Source organism: Lissotriton vulgaris, chromosome 4_1, assembly GCF_964263255.1.
Source record: "Lissotriton vulgaris chromosome 4_1, aLisVul1.2, whole genome shotgun sequence".
Taxonomy (NCBI): domain Eukaryota; kingdom Metazoa; phylum Chordata; class Amphibia; order Caudata; family Salamandridae; genus Lissotriton; species Lissotriton vulgaris.
The window spans coordinates 1,586,891,710-1,586,912,710 of record NC_141691.1 but is presented as its reverse complement, the minus strand read 5'-3'; the positions used below and the strand labels follow the sequence as shown (position 1 = coordinate 1,586,912,710).

General features: G+C 45.0%; 1 protein-coding gene across 1 annotated transcript in view; it reads left to right on the top strand.

Moving 5' to 3' along the window:
* VCPIP1 (valosin containing protein interacting protein 1) overlaps nt 1-21,001 on the top strand; it is a 123,070-nt gene that overhangs the window by 37,654 nt on the left and 64,415 nt on the right. The window contains exon 2 of the mRNA XM_086965819.1: nt 7,251-7,337. Coding sequence (XP_086821945.1) covers nt 7,251-7,337 — 87 coding nt within the window. The remainder of the gene's footprint in view (nt 1-7,250; nt 7,338-21,001) is intronic.

Below are 21,001 nucleotides of genomic sequence, written 5' to 3'. Positions count from 1 at the left end.
TTTTCTCTCAGGATTTGTTCTCTGTGAGGAGTTCTTCAGTTTACCATGGCTGATACTCCTAAAAAAGGGCTATTTAGATCCTGTGCCTCTTGTGGGAAAAAGAGACTTCATATTGATGACAAACATGAGGACTGCCTTTACTGTCTCTACCCTGACCACTCTGCGAAGGACTGCAAGGTCTGCTGCACTTTTTCAGTCAAAACTCTGAAGGACAGAGAGGGACGCCTGCTGCTTTGGCTACAGGGAATTAAGGACAAGGACCTGGTGGTCTCTTCAGGGGAGAGTGAGTGTTCCATTAAAAGTACTCATTCCTCTCCCAAAAGGCCTAGAACGTCATCCCCAGGACCATCTTTGGAGCCACCTCAAAAGAAGACGCCCAAGTCTTCAGAGGTTCGTTCAAAGGCCATGGCTGAGAAGGTTTTCTCTTCAGGATACTACCTTCAAAAAGCCTCTCATGACGTCTTCAGTTATGGCTGTTACTACGTCGACGACGACTATCTCCACGTCCATGGCATCGTCCTTCTCCTCCACGTCGACAATTACTTCAGCCTCGTCGACGACGGGTAGGTCCATTCCATCTGTTATTATAATGTAAAAATCCTCATCGAAGCCACCGTCGACGAGCGCTTCCTCGTCGACTAAGCCAAAGTCATTGTCGACGGCAAAAGCTCCATCGACGTCGATGAAACCTTCTTCGTCGTCGACGAGACCCTCGTCGACAGTGAAGACTCCGTCGACAGTTCCATTGGCGACGAAGCAGTCGACGAGACCATCGACGTCGACACCAGCGTAGACTAGGTCGTCGATGGGACCATCGACGTCTCCAGCAACGACGCTGCCGTCGGCAGTACCATCGTCGACTAAGACGCCACCAAGGACATCTGCTATGGCCAACGACGTTCCCCCGTCGACGACCACCCCGTCGACTGGCTCGTCGACGACAGGGTCACCGTCATTGAAGTATTCTTACACACACTTCAGAATAATTAAGCGTAATCTAACGTCAGAATTGACTTCTCCAAACAGAGTCCAGCCACTGCCACCAGCTCACCTGTTGGACACGGAGGACTCTGACGACGGCTCCATGTTTCAAACGGCAACCAACCCATCAGAACTTCACATCAAAATCCATGAAAGTTCTGACTGTGAAGACCTGGGTCAAGAAGAAATGGAGTTCCAGGAGGAATATCAGCCTCCTCCTCCTTCTCCACAACCTATGGTGTGTCTCCCAGCATCCACAGTGGCGGATCTGCAATTTCTCATTACGGATTACAAACAGCAGTTTCCATCCAATCCGCCTCCTCCTGTAGTGCCACCACCATCACTTGTGACACCTACCCCTCCTCCTCGCACTAGGCCGCCTCCGCTAGTCCTCCAACCAGAAACTACTTATTTACCTCCTTTACCATCTTCTGATGAGGAAAAAGAAGCACAAGAAGAGGAAGGAGAACTACAGGACGACAAATGGAATAATTGTCATTCCAGATCCGGCTTCCCCTGGCCAAGCGCAGGCAGACTCGCCTCCGGAAGACATTGGAGGGTTCCATAACATCTTGGAAAGGGCTGCGTCAAGATTAAAGATCGAAGTGACCCCACAGCCTCAGGATTGCTTCCTGTATGACTTTAACCCCTTCGAGGCTAATGACGAGCTGGGCTCGTCATGGCGCTTACCTGCCGTGCGCGGATGACAAGGCCAGCTCGTCATAAAACAATGTAAAACAATAATCCCCAGCGCAGGACGGGAAAACGCCTAGCAGCCATGGGGTTAAAGAGCCATTTAAAAAGGCTGGGTAAGAACCATTCCCATTATTGATTATATTTGGGATCAGGGAGTGAAAATAATGAAGAATCCCTCATCTTTGCCTCCACTTCTACCCAGGCATGACAAAAAGTATAAGGCTCCAGGCACAGCTCCAGCATGCCTTACGGGACACACAAAACCAGACTCTGTTGTTACCCAGGCTGCGCAGCGTAAGTCTAATAATCCATCGGCTGCGTTGTCTGCGCCACTGGGAAAAGAGGGTCGTAAACTGGATAATATTGGCAAACATTTTTCATCCATGTCGGCCCGAACAGTACGAGCGGCTAATTCTTTAGCTCTGTTAGGGCGCTACAACCGCCAGACGTGGGTGGATATTGCCCCATATTTGGGAACTAGCTCAGAAGAGCAAAAGGAAGAGGCAAAAAAGATTCTAATCGAAGGCGAACGTTCAGCTTCGGAGATGATCAACGTGCAATGGATATAGTCTCCACAGGATTTCGGCAGCTGGCAGGGGCTGCGGTCCTAAGGCGCCAAGGATGGCTTAAAGCCACATCTTTCCGGAAGTGCAGGCCAAGATATTGGACATGCCGTTTGATGGCAAGCTACTATTTGGGGAGCAGATAGACGAGATGCTGCAAGGTATCAAAACAGATACTGATATCGCGAAAGCCCTGGGTACTCTCCAGTTCAGGAATACTTCCTTTCGGGGCTCCAGAGGAAGAGGACAACCTTAGAGAGGTAGCTATCAGGGGTACAAATCATCGTACGGCTCAAACCAACAGTACAAACCCCAGTACCAACAAAGGCAGCAGCAACAAAATCAGTCATCATACAACAAATCTTCCTTTCGTGGACGAGGAGGGAAGAAAGACACAACCAGAAGGCAATGACCTCTTTCTCCCACAGGCCTCCACTTCTTCTCCACCTTACGCAGTTGGAGGAAAAATCTCATCCTTCCTCCACAATTGGCAACAAATTACAACAGATCGCTGGGTCCTTCAGCTGGTCCAGTTCGGACATTCTTTGGAGTTTGTGGAAACTCCTCCTTCGAATTCTCCAAGTCCGATGAACCACAAAAATCTACATCTCCTCCTAAAGGAACTTTCTCTAATGCTTCAGAAGAGAGCTATAGAACCAGTCCCCAGAGATCAGAAGGGCAAAGGATTCTATTCTCGCTTCTTCCTGATAAGGAAAAAGGAGAAAAAGTGGAGACCTATATTGGACTTAAGAGACCTCAACGGATACCTCAAGAAACCGTTCCATATGGTGTCCATCCAGGAGGTGCTGCAGCTCCTCAATACGAAAGAATTCATGGTGTCTTTAGACCTCCAAGACGCCTACTTCCACATACCGGTCCACAAGAAACAGACAATTCCTCAGGTTTGCTGTGGCGGGCAAGCACTACCAACTCTGGGTGTTGCCCTTCGGGCTGAAATTGACACCACGCATTTTTACAAAATGCCTGTCTCCGGTGGCAGGATACCTTCGCCAACACCATCACCAAGTCTTCCCGTACTTGGACGACTGGCTCGTCAAGGCACCTACTTTCGCAGGCGTGAGCATGTCCTCCAACACCTGTCTGCAACTCTTCAAAAACCTGGGACTCTCTGTCAACCAGGAAAAGCCTGTCCTATAGCCTTCTCAGCGTCTCATTTTCCTGGGAGCGGTCCTGGATACAGCTCAGGAAAAAGCCTTCCCGTCACATGAACGGGAGTTCAAACTAAGGTCTCTGGCAGCCCGGATTCAGGCCAAAAAGACAATCACGTGCGCCTATACAAATCATTATTGGGGATGATGTCCTCCAACATCCTGTTGATTCCACACTGCCGCCTTCGTATGCGGCCGCTGCAGGAGGCGTTATCCGCTCAGTGGATCCAATGTACAGGATCCTTCGACGATTTAATCCAGATCACTACATCCATGGTGCAGGCCCTAGGCTGGTGGCTTCAACCACGAAATCTGAACCAGGGCCTTCCATTCCTACTACCAGTCTCACCACATGTGATTACCACAGATGCTTCATTGGAGGGATGGGGTGCCTTTCTGCAGGAACTCCAGATCAGCGGGCTATGGTCTCTGGCAGAAAAACAGCTGCACATCAACCTTCTCGAGTTAAGGGCAGTCTATCTGGCACTACGAGCATTCCTGCCTCGGATCAAGGATTCCCCAGTGCTTTTGAGAACTGACAACACCACCACAATGCACTATCTGAACAAACAAGGGGGAACTCTATCTCTAACGTTATCGCACGAATCTCAACGTATTCGGAAATGGCTGCTTCAAAGCATTTCTTTACTGGCAGAGTATGTCCCAGGAGCAGACAATACCCTGGCGGACTCTCTAAGCAGGCAACGCTCCCTTTGCCACGAGTGGGAGCTAGATCAACATCTTCTCAACGCAGTTTTCTCCCATTGGGGCAGACCTCACCTGGATCTATTTGCGACGCAACTCAACGCAAAATGCCAATACTACTCAAGCTGGCGTCCCCAGAAGGAGTCTCTCGGGAATGCATTTTCGATCGCATGGTGCAACATCTTTGCATACTCATTTCCTCCATTACCCCTGATTCCCAGGATTCTCCGGAAAATGAAGACAGAGCATTGCACCCTAATCCGGATAGCCCCAGCGTGGCTGCACCAACACTGGTTTACGGAACTTCACCTCCTGTCGGTGGAACCGCCAATTCCATTCAGACCAAGCCCGACTCTCCTCACCATGAACCGCGGGCAAGTCCAACATCCGGATCCAGCATCTCTCAAAATATCGGCTTGGCTCCTGAGTTCAGAGAGTTCCAGGATTTAGATCTTCCTCAAGAATGCAGGGTAGTCTTGGCTCGGGCCGACAGTACCAACAAAACGTATTCCCTGAAGTGGAAAAGATTCTGTATATGGTGTAAGACAAACAGGATACACCCATTCTCGTCATCGCCGGCACAGATTCTGCCTTACCTGCTTCATCTGGCTAACTTGGGATTGGCACACGCCTCAATAAAAGTCCACCTGGCGGCTATATCTCGGTATTAGGCGATCTTTGTCTGGTACTTCTCTCTGGTTCAATAGACAGGTCAAGCAGTTCCTGAAAGGATTGTTCAGGACATTTCCTCCAGTGAGGGCTCTGCCACCTACCTGGCAGCTCAACATCGTACTTGCTCAGTTAATGAAACACCCCTTTGAGCCAATACACAAAGCAGACATCAAATACCTGTCATGGAAAACAGCTCTTATTAGCATTCACATCAGCAAGGAGAGTGAGTGAGCTCCAAGCCTTCTCCATTCAAGATCCTTTCTTACAGTTCAAACAGGGCAGGGTTATCCTAAGGACTAATCCTAAGTTCATACCAAAGTTTCCGTCAAACTTTCATCTAAATGAGCCTATAGTTCTGCGGACTTACTTCCCGATTTCCAATCACCGCAGCAGAAAAGTCTCTCCATTCCTTGGACCTAAAGAGATGTCTGAAGTTCTACATCCATATAACGGATCAGTTTCGGAAATCCAATCCACTATTTATTGCCTTTAGCAGACCCAGAAAAGGTCTTTCATTAACAAAGCAGACCATTTCAAGGTGGATCTCTACAGCCATTACTTTCTGCCACCAACAGGCGGGACATCCTCTGCATTCTAAAGTTCGAGCTCATTCAACCAGAGCTGTCTCCACTTCAATGGTGCTCTTTGCGGGAGTGCCCATTATCGACATATGCAGAGCGGCGACATGGAAGACACCACATACGTTCACTAGGCACTACTGCTTGGATTCAGAACTTATGAAGGATGCAGCGGTAGGACAAGCTGTGCTCGGTCATCTATTTCTCTAGAGGTGAACCTTCTCTCTTTCATCCCTCCACCCTACTGCCTATTTGCACATTTCTCTTTTATAAGGTATTTTGGTACTTGTTATGTTTCACAATTAGTTTTCTAATATCGAGGGATTTTACATGTTGTACCATACGAAATGTGCTGAGGATTGCTTGCTACTCTGATTCAGGCATGTGAATCTATGAAAGATACCCATAATACTGGATAAGAAATGCGTTGCTTACCTGTAACTGCAGTTATCCAGTATTGTTATCTTTCATAGATTCACATGCAACCCACCCACCTCCCCTGGAAGGGCTCACCTGCTTCTCTCAGTAGGCACTACTTAGCACTGTGCTTACGAAAATCTGAGGGACTAGGGCTCCTTCCAGGAAGGTTCTAGAGGGTGGTGATATCTGATTGGCTCTTAGCCAAAGTTTTGATCCTTTTTACAAAAGGACATGGATATGTTACTAATGAGAGGCCTCTGGCCTATTGCTATGTATGTCTTTATGACATTACTTTTTTATTTACCAGGGACTCCCACCCCGACGACGGGGAATGATTCAGGCATGTGAATCTATGAAAGATACCAATACTGGATAACTGCAGTTACAGGTAAGTAACGCATTTCTTACAAGCCCTGGCACTCCTGGTGCACTTTACTGGGGACTGAGAGTAGATCCAATGAGCCAATCATGGAAATCAATTATAGGTACAGTTTACATTGGGAGCACTTGCACTGCTTCGCGGATTGGCCGTGGCGCAGTGCCCTGAGCAGCTAACAGCAGTAAAACATCTGAGGCACATCAGCAAAAAGTGGAAGGTAGACTCACACCAAGGTGCCAGGTCTAACACTGTTGGTTAAGGCATCGGTAGCTGCCGCCCAGCCCATCTTTTTTCTGTGAGGGGACAGCAACACCACCCCACTAGGGGGAGTGATTGGCTTGGAAATTTTAGCGAGGTCTAAAATGACTTTGGCACTTGAACATAAGATAATTTCTCTTTAAATAGAGTGACCTTCCTGACATACCTGTGATCCTAATATAAATAACTTGCTTGACCATGTTTGTTAAAGTTCTTGCAAGTGAGTCAGGCAGAAATGTCTGCTCTTTTCTCGGAGGACAGCCTAGAAAGGGAGCCCCTTCTTCTTGAAGCACCAATTCACAACCAGTGCTTTGACCCTTGTACACTGGCCAGTAGCGTGGAACACGACATACAGGCCTTCTAATGTAGAGATTTCTTTACGTGCTCCTTATCGACCAGCTGGTTTTGTAAGACTAAATATGTAAGGCTAAAATGTTCATCCTTACTATTTTTGTTCAATTGTTAGCTTTGTATGTTGAAGTACCTACCTCCTTGAATACTGCTGCGTGACCTTTATGCCTAGAGGTAGGCTTATAACTTGAATTTGTTTACGTTGCTGTAATATAAATAGCCTTTATGTAATATGACAGACATAGCCACAATAAATTCAGTCTTTAACAAGCTCCTTTTTATTTTTTTTGCATCTAATATAAACTATGTGACCTTTTGTAGTAAAGCCTTTTGAATGCTGAGGTATCTTAGGCCAGTGTAATTCAGTAATCTGAAACAATTTGGATTGCACTATCAAAATGTAGCACGTTTGCTAACTTAATCAGTCTATCAATTAACTTTTGTCAATCGAACTGAACGATTTACCTTTCTTTTTCAGGTGAAGATGTATGGTCTTATGCAAAAGGGCTTCCTCATTTGTTCCAGCAGGGTGGAGTTTTCTACAACATAATGAAGAAAAACATGGGTAAAAAAATCTATTTCTTTCTTGTGAAATCTATTTAAATAACTATGGAAATCTTCATTAGTATTTATAAAAATTAATATTCACACTCCAGTATGTCATTATCTGGTTATAATTTAACCAGAGATTTTTTGTTAAAGATTATATCCAATCGTGCCTATAAACTGATGGCTTTCTTAATGCAACATTTTTGCTTTCCCTTCTCAAGTGGAATTTGAATTAATAAATAAGTACCAGACTACTTCGGAGACCAGGCCCATTTTTAGGTTTCGGCTACCGTCCCACTGCGTAAGCAGTGGGTGGGCGGAGCCGAAATCTTTTGTTAGTAGTATGGGGGCCTGAACACGCCCCTCTTCTCCATTGGCTGGCCTCGTAAATGCTGGCCAGCCATTGGAGGAGAGGAGCGTCACTGAGTTCAGGGCCCGCCTTGACGCAATTTGGGGCGTTTCCGTGTCATTTTTTAAGTCACGCCCTCTCCTCTTCCCATTTGCTGGAATTTTACCTTCCAGCCAATGGGAAGGGGAGAGCACGCCCCCGAATCCCTACAGGACGCTGTGCTTTCCGAGCAGCATCTACCGAGGCCATGCGGTAAGCCTCTGCCCCCCTGTTTGTGCCGTTGTTTCTTGTTTTCTTTTCTAAAGTGTGTGATCATGTGCATGTGTAATGCATTTTCAGTTGAATTGCTGGTGAACAGAAAGTGAGGCTTTAAAAAATAGAGCTTCGTCTCCATATGGTTTAATTCGATAATCCTTTGTGCCGGTGCTTAGCACTGGCACTTATTGATCAGGGCCGGGTCTACCCCACGCTGCAACTCGGGACATCATATGGCCTTGTGGTGCTCGTAGGAAGTATATAAAATTACCTCACTGACTCACTCGGCGCAAACAGTGTTGTTTTTAACAATGACAGACTGACGGTGTTCGTTTGTCTCCCGAGGCAGAGTTCCCGTGAAGCAATACTGCGTGAAGTCAGTGTTGTGAGGCAGTGGCTGTGAGAGCCATTAAAAATATTCACATTGATCGGCACTGTAATACTATTATAGGATTCATCAGACCGTATGACTCTAACCAAATACACAAAACCGTTTCCAAATCCAATGTGAGTCATTCACAACATTAAACTATTACTGACTGGTGACGATGTGTATTACGAATTTGCCTTAGTTAGGCAGCAGCCATTAGTTCAGTGTTGCACTGTTGCCTTGTGGGCGGGACACTGTTTGGGCTTGATTTGGTTTGGCGGGGGTAGGGTTGTGCGGCAGGCAGTGTGTGTAGATTTTGTTTTAAATGCCACGCCCTGGCAAACCCGCACCCCGCCACGAGATATCAGCAAGCGGTAACTGGTGGTTAGCCTGAAGAGTGACAACGTCAAATTAGTGCAGGCCAGGCAGCAGACCCAGTTATCAATTAAAATTAATAAAGGAAGACAGCCTCTGACCACCACCACCTAACTGTAAGTGTAGCAACCAACGCTGCTTTTTTTTTCTTGGGTATGGCCGTGGTGGGTGCTGTGTCATGTGACGTGATGGTCACGGTCACCATGGTAGCTCCGGCTCCCGCTCCAGGTGAAGAATCGATGACTGCACAGGGACTTGGCCCGGCCTTAGGTATATCTATGTGCAGAAGAACAGGCGCTGCTGACCTTAGCCACTGACAAGTGTGGCAGAGTGACTCAGAGTACAGTGTGTGTGTGTTCGCAGCAGTACCGGTGTGCAGCACAGCACAGACAAATCGATTTAACTTAAATGAATTAACTCAGGGTGGTTAAAAGCAGCCTGTGCTGACGTCAGCACAGCCTTAAATTACCCCAGTGTAGTTAACCACAGCCTAGTCCGGCGAGGGTTCAATCATGAACTTAAAATGCGCTAAACCAGTAAAGAAATTAACCCCTTCCATGCTGGGCCGATTTTCCTTGTGTGCTAGGCTTTTAAAGAATGAATGACTTTGACGGCCCCCAGCCGTCATCAGCACACGAGCACTGTAATGCATGACGGATGGGGGCCGTCATCAGCATGGAAGGGGTTAAAAGAGCTTGTAGTCAGTCCTCTTCTAGAACATTTATCATAATAAGCTGGGGTTAAGGCCCTGCCCGCTCCTGCGCTTCTTAAGTTCCAGCCCTCTCTTAGCCCGAGCAGTAGTGGCATTGTACTTGCAGTGCAAACAGTGACAAGGTGTTTTGGGGGGAAAGCAGGTGGTGGGCATAGAAGCAACATGTGAGGCACACGAGTGTAAATGGGTGACCTGGCTTGGATGGTCACTCAGTGGTTCACTTTACAGTTCACTTCAGTTCATACGTATATGAACGAAGTGAAGTGAACTGTAAAGTGAACCACGGAGTGACGAGTTCAAGGCGAAGGCCTGCACTGAGGAATCATGCCTTACAGCCCACATTGCTCTCGCCTGTATGCTTCTTACCCCCTCCCAGTTCCATAATTCTCTGTTTCTCACTTGTTTGTTTTCCTCCCCCCACATTCCGTGCTTCACTTTGCTCTCCCTCGTTTGCCTCGCAGCCCCTGGCGCCGTGCACTGCATGCAAGTACAATGCCCTTAATGGCACTGATTTGTTTTTAATTGAGGCCGTTTTTATAAATGAGGCCATTTCAGAAATGTATTTAAAGCATCATTTAAGTAAGCCCAGCAGAGAGGGGTAAGTGTTATTTATCTAAAAATCCCCACATTGGGTGGCAAAGACTTCTTTCACAGGACATCAGTATGCTAAGGGCACCCAAGTTTAAATAATGCTTGATAAATATAAAAATCTTATTTGGACTGTTTTTAATGATGCATATATTTTAGTAGACCCTTTTTCATTCGGAGTAGGACGTTTTATGTTCAGGACTCTGGACCAAGGTACTGAACGACCTAAGAGTTATTAGGACAGATCCAAGTGCACACTATCACGAAGGAAGGTCTGTAGTGAATACTGAAGAAGGGAAACATGGGAACAAAAAATTGCTGAAGTGGCAATGAACTACGTAAAAATGTACTTCATATGTGTTGCAAATCGTCTATTTCGTATTGACTGCTTGTACTGGCCCAGGGACGGGCTCTTCTGTGGATGGCCACAACCGTTATGAGCCTGAGTTCTGCATCACCCTGTTAAGGAACATAATAATGGTTAAAGGCATCATACCAATGTGTTCATGGTCCAAAGTAGAGCCTGGCCTGGTCGGTTTTAAGTCTTGTTGGGGCTTATCATTGAGGTGCAACTCAAGTCATGTGACATAGCTGTGTCATTATACAGCCTACATTCTCTATACAGCTGACCATATTATAGACATGATATATGATTTTGAAATGGAGGGTGATGCTGATCAACCCTGTCTAGTGACAGGGCCGGCGCTAGGCATGGGCAGCATGGGCAGCGTGGGCGGCTGCACAGGGCCTCGCACTCAGCCCACCAGCATGGGGCCACGCACTGGTGATGTGTCCTGTTGTTTTCCTGGCGATCTATTACAAAGAAAGGTGTTGCCTGCAATTAAGGTCCATTGGAGCAGGCCCCCTCCCTGGGCCTCTCATGGATGGTGTCAGGAGGCATAGGGGAGGGAGACGGAGACAGAGACGCTCCCTCAATTGCAAGGAGACTATTCACAGACACTGTGGGGGGCCCATTGTCCAGCATTTTGGCTCCTCCACAGTTTTAACTTTAAGACCACAATCAATTCTCACACCTATCAGACTGAAGGTGTGAGAAATGCTTGTGGAGTAAAAGTTAAAACTGTGGGGGCGCCAAATGCTGGACAAAGGGGCCCCACAGTATCTGTGAATGGTCTCCTTGCAAGGGGCCACTTCTCTAAATTAGAGGGGGCCTCCCACAATCCCTTTTTAGCCCAGGGCCTCGCAAATCCAGGAACCGGCCCTGTCTAATGATGTGTGTGGATAAACAGGCACTGTAGAGTCAATTGGTCATCCTTGTACTTCAGACAGCTCTGATATGAATCATATACTGTGGCTACCTACCCAAAAATTAGGTGTAGAGTTTTAACTGTCAACCATGATATTTATGTATAGAGCTAGGACAATGCACGCCACTTCAGCACTTGGTGTTCAGGGCAAGTGCCATCCATCCTGGAGCCCCCTCTGAGCCCAAGGCGTTTCTATGTCTGAGGTGTATCTAATAACAGAATTTAAATTTTAGAGGCTACTTTGTAAATCTTGATGGAAACCCCAACTTTTTGTGTTGCACCACTACTTCTACTGCAGGAGTTACTTAGATCTGCATAGTGGCAGCTCAAATTGAAAGAAATGCATGACCTGTGATGCGAACACAGTGGCATTCAAGCCAGGTAATCTATGTAAAAATGTCAGTTACCAGGAGAGAATGTATATTAGGCACACAATGACCGAAAATGATTACATTTGCAGAAGTCACTAACCTGTGAGCTTCAAGTGTTTCAACAAAGCTATGTGGAAAGCAGATTCCCCTGAGGGTAAAAAACTTTTAATCTTTTTAATTTTTTCTCTGCACTGTGGCTTGATAATTTGAATACTTCTCAAATACAATATATGCTCGATTATATCAAATATTTAGACTCTGTAGATCCGACTCACACACTTTGTTGGGTTCATTATTAATGTACAGAATTTTGTGGTGCGGCTTGGTGAGTCAGCTGACATGTTGGATGTACAGAAGTATGGCAGAGGGAGATGAGGTAAAGAATAACTTAGAAGAGGGTAGGGAGGAAGGGTAGGAAGAAAGCAGAGAGGCGGAGGTAAAGAGGGGTGAGGACGAGGTCAGATACAGAGGGAGAGATGACGGAGCAAGAGATGGTTGAAGACTCGAAGCCAATAGTGTAAGTGGGTGGACCCTGTGGCAGAAGTGGGTGGAGCTAGAGAAAAATAGGTGGGGCCTCTGTCAAACATTTGAGCACCTGCACTTCATATTTTACAAATTAAGCACTGTCCGCCCCCATTCCCTTGCTTTCTTGCCCGTGGCTACGGTTCTATCTCTGCACCAATTAGCAGAGTGATTTATACAACAAGCAAGCAGTTTAGAGGTAATGGTACGCAATTAACATCTCATTCCACCAGAAAGACTATGCTAAATACCCTAGTCACTGCTTTTTTGCCTGGGATTGAAATCAGTGTTTGTCCTAATTCATATGCTATCTGATGTGAAGTGGACCTGCTTTGTGCCGCGCTACACCATTAATCTAATTATAGATAGCTGCAAATGAAGTGCTGCCCGAGCAGGAACGGGGAAGAAAATAGCGCTTTTGTCATTTCGCATGACTGTGAAGCGGGCTCGCGCTTCCCATGGCAGGCGGACAGCGCACGAGGACTCCCGAATAAGCTCCGCTGCTGCCTGTTGCACCACTCCTAATTACTGCAGCGCTGCCAGCGCAACTGGGCGGCGCGACGTAAATAGAGCCGTAGCAGTGCTGTCATGTTTGGATGGCGGAGAAAGCCCTCTGAGGGCTGGTGGATTAAATCGCGCATCCTGACTGACGGCTACCTTGAGAGGGCTCCGATGGAGTTGTCAAAGCATTGTGCGAGCGCAGATCCACAGCTCACCGCGGGTCGTGCAGCCTTGCCGCCCGCTCTTTTCGCCGTGTTCGCCCGGGCTCCTACGCCGAGAGTCCGGCGTCGACAACCTCCACTTCTGAAGGGCCTTCAGCGGCAGCCATGTGGTGGCAGGACTTTGTTTCGATGGATGTGACCCTGCTTTTGTTCTTTGTTGATACTTATTTTCTGCGTCTTGTCATGTAAAGAATGCAGAATGCGTGGCTTATATCCGGCCACAGCAATTGGTCTGCCATGGAATTCTTTCCCTTTGCATTCTTGTGTGTTATTTAGGTTTGTTCTTGATCGTCCGGCTGGTGATTGTACATGGCGTTACAGATTTCGAGGCTGTAATCGGAGAAAGCTGCACCTCACTCAATATCATACCTGCCAGCTTTAAAGAATAGCTCACCGTGTGAAGACGGGTGGGGGTCTCTTGCCGAGAAGTACCTACAAGCACGTTTGAACCCCACCCCGCCCCCAAGCCACCCTCCTCCCAAAACAAGAAAAGCACTGGCGTTGCCAATAGGTTTCGCATTTGGAAAGTTGGAGCTATTGGTTTTGTAAATGACATTTTATATTTATATATTGTTATTGACAATGCCAATAACGATATATAAATATAAAATGTCATTTACAAAACCAATAGCTCCAACTTTCCAAATGCGAAACCTATTGGCAACGCCAGTGCTTGTGTTTTCAAAGCCAACACATAAATAAAAATGTTGTCATTTACAATGCCAATAGCTCTAACTTTTCCAAAGGCGAAACCGTTGCATTGTAAATGCTTGTTTGTTTCCTGTAAAAGCCAGTTTTAACTTTCATGACAGAGGTCTTAAAGTAACACATCATTTTACTAAAAATACATCTAAGAAGAGTGCCTTTAGTTTTTTTTTGTTGGCCACGGCACACAGACCTTAAAAGATATTTAAAATGTGGCCAGACCTGCAATTCGAGTAACTTTACTTACCTGCTCGACCTAAACCTAATGTGCTACACCCATGGTCTATAAACAATGGTTTTATAAGGAACACAATCTTTTTTTAGGATCCATAAACATGTCCCTGATATTGTTTCCTAGCTGTATTTCATAACAGAAAATAAAGCATCAGCTTTTCAATTGTTATTGTCTTTAAAGACATTACCCCTCCCTTCTTTCAGGGGCATTATTGATGATTTAATATTGATGTATTTTGAGAACAGTGTTTTATTGAATAACTATGTACACGTTGTGATTAAAAACAATGTTGTGATACCTTTTGCGAATTCAGTTGAGATATTAATTAATCTTGCTCTAATTCTTCCAGTATCTGGGACAACTCGGTTTGTATTACCTATCTACCCAGGTCCCAGCGACTTATTGGGTCAACCCGTGTTTCTACAGCACTTTGTAAATGATGGCTTTTGATTCGGCAATAGGCTTCGTAGTCCCTCCTTAGTACCTCCTTTACTCCTTTTGTAACCTCCCATAAGGACTGGCCCTCTTACAAGTGTTAGTTGGTATGTTTGTATGGGAACTATTTTCTTAAACGACTCTCTCCTATGGCACATGCAACATGATTGTCTGTAATCTGCAACTGAGTGTTTTCAACTTAGTATTGACGATTAATGCTTTCTGCCGTATGCTGCTGGTTTTACATTGACACTGGAACACTTCCACATTAAATGTAGTTTTCCCCTTGTGTTCATCATGTATTTACATTGTTTTTTATTTCTTAAAAATCAGTTTTGCAGAGACTCGAACCTGTTCCCCCCCCAGGTCCAAAGTCGGCAGCTCTAGAAGTTACGCTACAGCCACCTTCCTGATGGCTAAACATTTGGGGTGGTGTGCTTCTGTGTGTCGGGGGATTGCCTATAATAGTCCTGGTACAATTAATCATTCTGTTTCGTTCTGTTTTGACCCATTTGTCTGTTTATTTTTGGCAAGATGTATGCCTCTTCACTTCTGCTTGGTTTAGTTCACTGCCCTGATATATATATTTTTAGGTTTCGGCTACCGTCCCACTGCGTAAGCAGTGGGTGGGCGGAGCTGAAATCTTTTGTTAGTAGTATAGGGGCCTGAACACGCCCCTCTTCTCCATTGGCTGGCCTCGTAAATGCTGGCCAGCCATTGGAGGAGAGGAGCGTCACTGCGTTCAGGGCCCGCCTTGACGCGATTGGGGGGCGTTTTTCTCTCTTTTTTTTAAGTCCCGCCCCTTTGTCCTGTGCCGCGCTGTCATTGGCTGCCGGCCCTGGACACCCCCGTGACGTCATTCCCCGGGCCGCGCTGTGATTGGCTGGCCGGTCCGGGATACCCCGTGACGTCATTTCCCAGGCCGCGCTGTGATTGGCTGCCGGCCCGGGACCTGACTTTTTTTTAAAGGCGATGGTTGGTGTTGCAAGACTGGTTAGGTAGAGTTATGTTTCTGCTACATTGGCAGACCACGTTAAAAATGTGCCTCCTGTGTCAAAAAATAACCCTTTTAAAATGGCAGTAAAAACCAGAGATTTGATTGGTTTAAGAATTGGAGAAGTGTGCTCCTGCCATGGCAACCCATGCTTGCTGCAGGATGTCGGTGTTTGTGCTGTGATCATTTGGGCTTCTTGAAACTCGGCGACTCGACACTGAGGAGCTCTTGAAAAGTAGAGGCTTGCTGACATTGTGTGTCCTCCGTGGGAGTGAAGCCGTTGTCGGTATTGCATCTATTTAAGCGTGTGAGGTGCAGTGCTCGGTCGAGGCAGTCACTTTTCTTTCAGAGAGGACATGGTATACGGGATCGCTTGTGCCCTGTGTTTATTTATGGAAGGATGTGTGACTTCTGGCTAACAATGGCTCATGTTCGTGTTGAGAATCTCATCCACACATGGCACGTCCTACAAGCTAGCGGGGCTCGTCGTGTACATTTTTCGTTATCTTGTGATTTTTGGTTTGGAACAGGCGTCCAGTGAGGCTTAGGAATTTGCCTGTGTCTTGTGCACCAAATTTCAGAAGCACAACAACCCACACACAGTTGCATATGTAAAGTTGTCACGTGCACATCCGGCAGCCATCTACTTTAGTATATACAGTGCAGTAATACCACCGCTGTACATTTTATTGACACTTCAAATAAAGCACAGAGGGTCACGCCTGCGGCGTTCGTGCAGTTCCATTGTAGGGTAAGAGACTTCCACAGACCAGGATCTCCTGTTTGTATCCGCCTGTGCTGCTTAACTAAAAGCTAGCGGTGGATTTAGCTCAGATGCTTGCCAGCTCGGAGCTCTTTGTGATCGGAATTCCCCCTTTTTTTCTCACAGCTTTCAAACTATTCACTAGCTGACCACCGATACAAAGGGTCTCCCGTGCTTTAGAATAATATAATACAGAGGATGCACAAATGCAAGGACTCTCAATGTCCACATTCCTGCACAATTATTTATTTCTTCGGTCCTTTGGTTTGACTCGCCAATTATCCCTTTTATCTCGTTTAACCCCCTGTCCGTTAGCAGTGGATTGTCTAATTCATAATTTGTCAGCTGTGCATTAAAGGAAACATAAACACAGATCCTACAGGGGCGTCGAGGTTTCTGGCTTGCTCCTGTAGAATGTGAGTAATTGGGCGCATGATGCCTTTGATGTTGTTCAAGAGAATGGAAATTCCTGATAAACAATGCAAGTGATATATTTGAAAGCTTGCAACGTAGGTGCTTGTGGCTTATGGGAATCTGAAATACCTAGTAGCCTCCTAGTGTGCATTTTGGTGTGTGATAAACCAGTTATGTAGGTGTCTGCTCTGAGTTTTTCCCTTTCGTACATAATTGCATACCGACTTGACGTCTTGGCTCCAGTGGCCAGACCGTGAATGCACAGCTTGACACATCCTTTATTAACTGTCTCATCTTATTGCTTCAAGCGTTGTAAGGTCAGTGGCCTCATTTTTTGTTAGAATGAGCACCAGTGTACCTGCAGCCTGTCTTTCGTTGAGACGCCTGGATCGTCAAAGGTATGTAAGTGTTGCTTTTATTGCGGATGGTCAGCTGCCGTTAAGACGTTTTGTGGAGGGGTGAGTTGAGAATGGAGCTGATATTTTTTTGAGCATGGCTGGACCAAGCAGTGGAATTCTCTTCTTCGAGTCAAGGAAATGTCTTAGAATTTCGCTTAAGGACTATTGAGGTTTGACTAAAGTCCATTTCTGCACAGAGTTCTAAACTTGGATTTGTTTTTTTGCTGAGGTTTACATTCTTTTGATGTTCTATTATAACTTGTCTCCATTTCGTCTCTGCCGCTGTGTGTGTGCAAATGCAATAGGTGTCGCATATGCGAGAGATTAGGCTATTGGCTTTGTAAATGACAATGCCATTTATTTATGTTGTCAAAGCCAACACAGAAATAAACATGTCATTTACAATGCCAATAGCTCTAACTTTTCCGAAGGCGAAACTGTTGCATTGTAAATGCTTGTTTTAATTGCCGCTGCAGAAATGCAAGCTGTTAACAGGGGGTTTAGTGATGCATGAGGGCAGAGAAAGATTAAACCTGGTACAATCACATTTTTAGGCAAACCCACATGAAATGTAATTTCCCCCATGGTCACTTTTTCTTTCTCAAAAACGAGAACTTTACGGCCATTTTGGTATTAACAACAACGTATTTTAGTTTTCTTCTAATGTTGTCACCTTGTGGTCTCCAGACATCCTTGTACATGAATGAGGACTGGCGACAGACTTTTCCCAATGGCAAAAGCTAGGCGAACAAAAAAAACTATATGGAAAGACAATTATGCACAAACTGTGTTAGAGAAGGCATTTCAAGAAAGTCATAAATCGGCTATATTCACAGATTTGTGTGAAAACCGTCAGAGAACTTCCTATTTTATTTATTTTATTTTAGGCACTGTTAAGGAAAACTACCACAAAGGTGGAGTCAGGCTCTTTTCTAAGAAAATTTAAAATGCAGCAGGAGCAAGATGTATGTAGAATAGTATTGTTTATGAGGTCCAGTTAAAACCAATGAGGACATATAATTGGGAAAAGGAACAAATGATAGATGGAATGCTGAACAATGCAAACATTCACCCCCAGTCACATAGATCTGGGATTAATCCATCGTTCTTTTGCTCACCACCCCAGTTCAGTCCCAGCCATAGGCAAATCACTCTTGACCCTGTTCCTCAGGGAAACAGTCCAGGCCGTACTGCCAAGCCAGGTCTTTCCTGGACCGGAAACATGTGTTTTAACGTTGTACCTCAAGCCGACATTTTGCAATTTGAGTGGTGTACATAGCACACATTATGACCCGGGACATGCCAGGTTTCCAGCTTGTGATTGATTATACCCAGTCTTGTGAGCGTTTAAGTCCATTTTCAAATTCTTGAATCTGTCACAGTAAATTCTGTTTGGGACTAAAAATAAAATCTTGAAAATGAGAATATATAAGTGATGGTTAAACATGCTTGGACAGGAATAAGTTTGAGCATGGACTCTGCTAAGGCTGCCAGTCTGCACTGTTGAATCAATCACAATTTGTATAAAATCCTACTGAATGGTTCTAGCTACATCTGAGCGCCTTCCTATGTGTTGAAATTAATTTCTATGCAATAATCGTTTCTACTTTTGTAGCTACAAAGTTTCAGCCTGCGGTACCTCCAAATAAAGTATCCTTGGGTGAAGCCTGCCAAAAAGCAGTCTTCTGGTTGCGAAATACCTTTTGTCAGTTTTCCAAGAATATAAAAGGCCTTGTCACTGCTTATCATTGGTTGACTTTCCTGTCACTCATTTGCCTGTTTCGTATTCTTGTCCCAGCTTGTCAATTGTCTTTTTGTCCTTCCCATGGAGCATAGCCTATTTACTATCTCTTATGATTGGCTGGCTTCTGTCGTTGACAAAGCCAGTAGATCTCTAATGTGACGCTTATTGCTTTGCCAACATTTGTTCAAATTGACTCAAACAATAAGCCAACTGTGTATTTAATGCTCGCTTACTCATGAGTTTGTCTGTCGTTCACTTCAGGATCTTCTGACTTAACACCTTCGCTGCTAAGGCAATTCCCCTCCTGTGCTGGAAATTGCTATTTTCCTTATTTTATGACGAGCTGGGCTCGTCATCAGCACACGACCACTGTGCACCATGACGAGCCCAGCTCGTCATCAGCATCGAAAGGGTTAAACAGCTGTGAGCCACACTTCATTGTGGCTAACCTTCTTCCCCGTGCCTCTGCTGGGATGATTCTTAGCTTTGTTTTCTGAGCTTTTCTTTTCTTTTAAATGCTTTATTTAAAGTTCTTACCCTTAAATCACTTTAGCCCAGAGGTCAAGAAGATTGTGATTACACTATCTTATTCAATTAACATAATCATTGATGCTCTAAATCAATGATTCAAAACCTGACCCCCTCGGGGTCCTGCTCAGGGGATCCTCAACTGCTTAGAAAATAAAACAATAATCGATGTAATTAAGTCTATATAACTAAAGTAAAATGTGAAACTGAAAATGTTAATGTATTCTGTAAAAAAGGAATTTGAAATTGGAAGCTAAAAATTAAGTTGGTAACCTGCAATTGGTTTGAGAGCAGTGGAAGTGCATCAACTAGATTATTGTATGAGCAGTGAGTGGCCCCAGTTGAATTAAAAAAATCCCCAACCTATCCATTACATTTAAAAAATATATATATATATTTGTGAATGAATTAAAATATTTAACAATCAAAATTGCTTTAGCTGGGGCCTCCACCTTCCAGTGATGACTTGGTGAGAGCCCTGGTTTCCAATAATGACTCTATTAGGGGGGTCTCTAGATTCCAGTAGGGATAAAGCGGTGGTCCACAGAAGTTAAAAGGTTTAGAACCACTGCTCTAAATTATAAGTTTTATAAGCCCCTCATAGTATTGTTTGTATGAGTGATAGCAGGATTCCTTCTCAACCATTATGTGATCAAGCAATTGGTGTGATACCTCCATTTGTAGTAGCACTTGAGAAACAAAAGAAGAAAAGTTAAGAGCTGCTAGAATATTACTGCTGAACATTGTTTATGCCACATATCCTCATGGAAACCTAGAACCTAGCATATCCATCCCTCTTTGCCCTTGTATACAAGGCATTATAGACAGAGGGGTCCCGGACTTGAAAGAACAATTTATATACAATACAAGAACTTAGTATAGATGGAAGAAAAAGAAAGGAAAAACAAATCCAAAGTGCGATGTTTTTATTCACAAAGCACCTGTATCAACCTTTTCATGGTTATACGGTATGTATCCAAGACAAATTTGATACTTTATCAAAATATTTTATGCCCACCTAGGAAACGGGATGGGGAAGTGCTGTGAGGGAATTGAGTGAAAAAAGGTGACATTTTGAAACAGTAATAATTTATATACACCATTAATCAATATTCATATATACATTCCAGAGATGGTCCCCCTAAATCGGAGCCACACGAAAAAATATGCATATGTCACTGTATTATTATATATAACCAAACTCCTAAATAGCTGTACAAATCCTGCTGGAGATAGGAGTTGGTAAGGTTGGTGAGAGTAGTCTACGTTTCGACCCTATAAACATGTAGGGTTAGTTGCCCTTACAGCGCGGGTCTTCATCAGGACTGGGGGGCGGTGGGCTAGCCTCCTAGGGTAAAAAGAGTTGGGAAAACTAATCAGGCTCAAGGGTCTACAGAGAGTCCCTAGTACGCCATAGCGGGATAAAATCACTTGGCAGAGTCATTAAAAATACATACACTGAGTGAGGACTAAAAATTATGCCATTTCAGTTCATTAACTACATTCGGATTATTCAGAAACTGGGTATATGGTTGGGTACCACACAGGCATTTACCTTAACAAAGGAGCAAGTGGACTGGCGTCTGGTGTGATCCAAACCGCCTCGTAATTGATCTGAGGGCACGAAAGGACTGTGATTAGGGTGAATTCTGTTACGTTATAAAAAGAATAAAAAACAAAACACGATTCAAGGCATTGTCAGCCATTTACCTTGCGTTTCAGGAAACAAGGTCCGAAACGATAAGTGTTTTAGGTTGTCCGTATCTAGGAGAAAGGAGGGGAGAGGACTAATGAGTAATAAGTCCAGTGTTTGTCAAATTTCTACAGGCAGAAGGGGCTACAAGTGAGCCAGTATAAGCTTACCTATTCGAAATGCTTTTAAGGCGTTGCGGGGTCTCGAGGCAGTCAATGCACGCGTCTCCCGTAACCAGG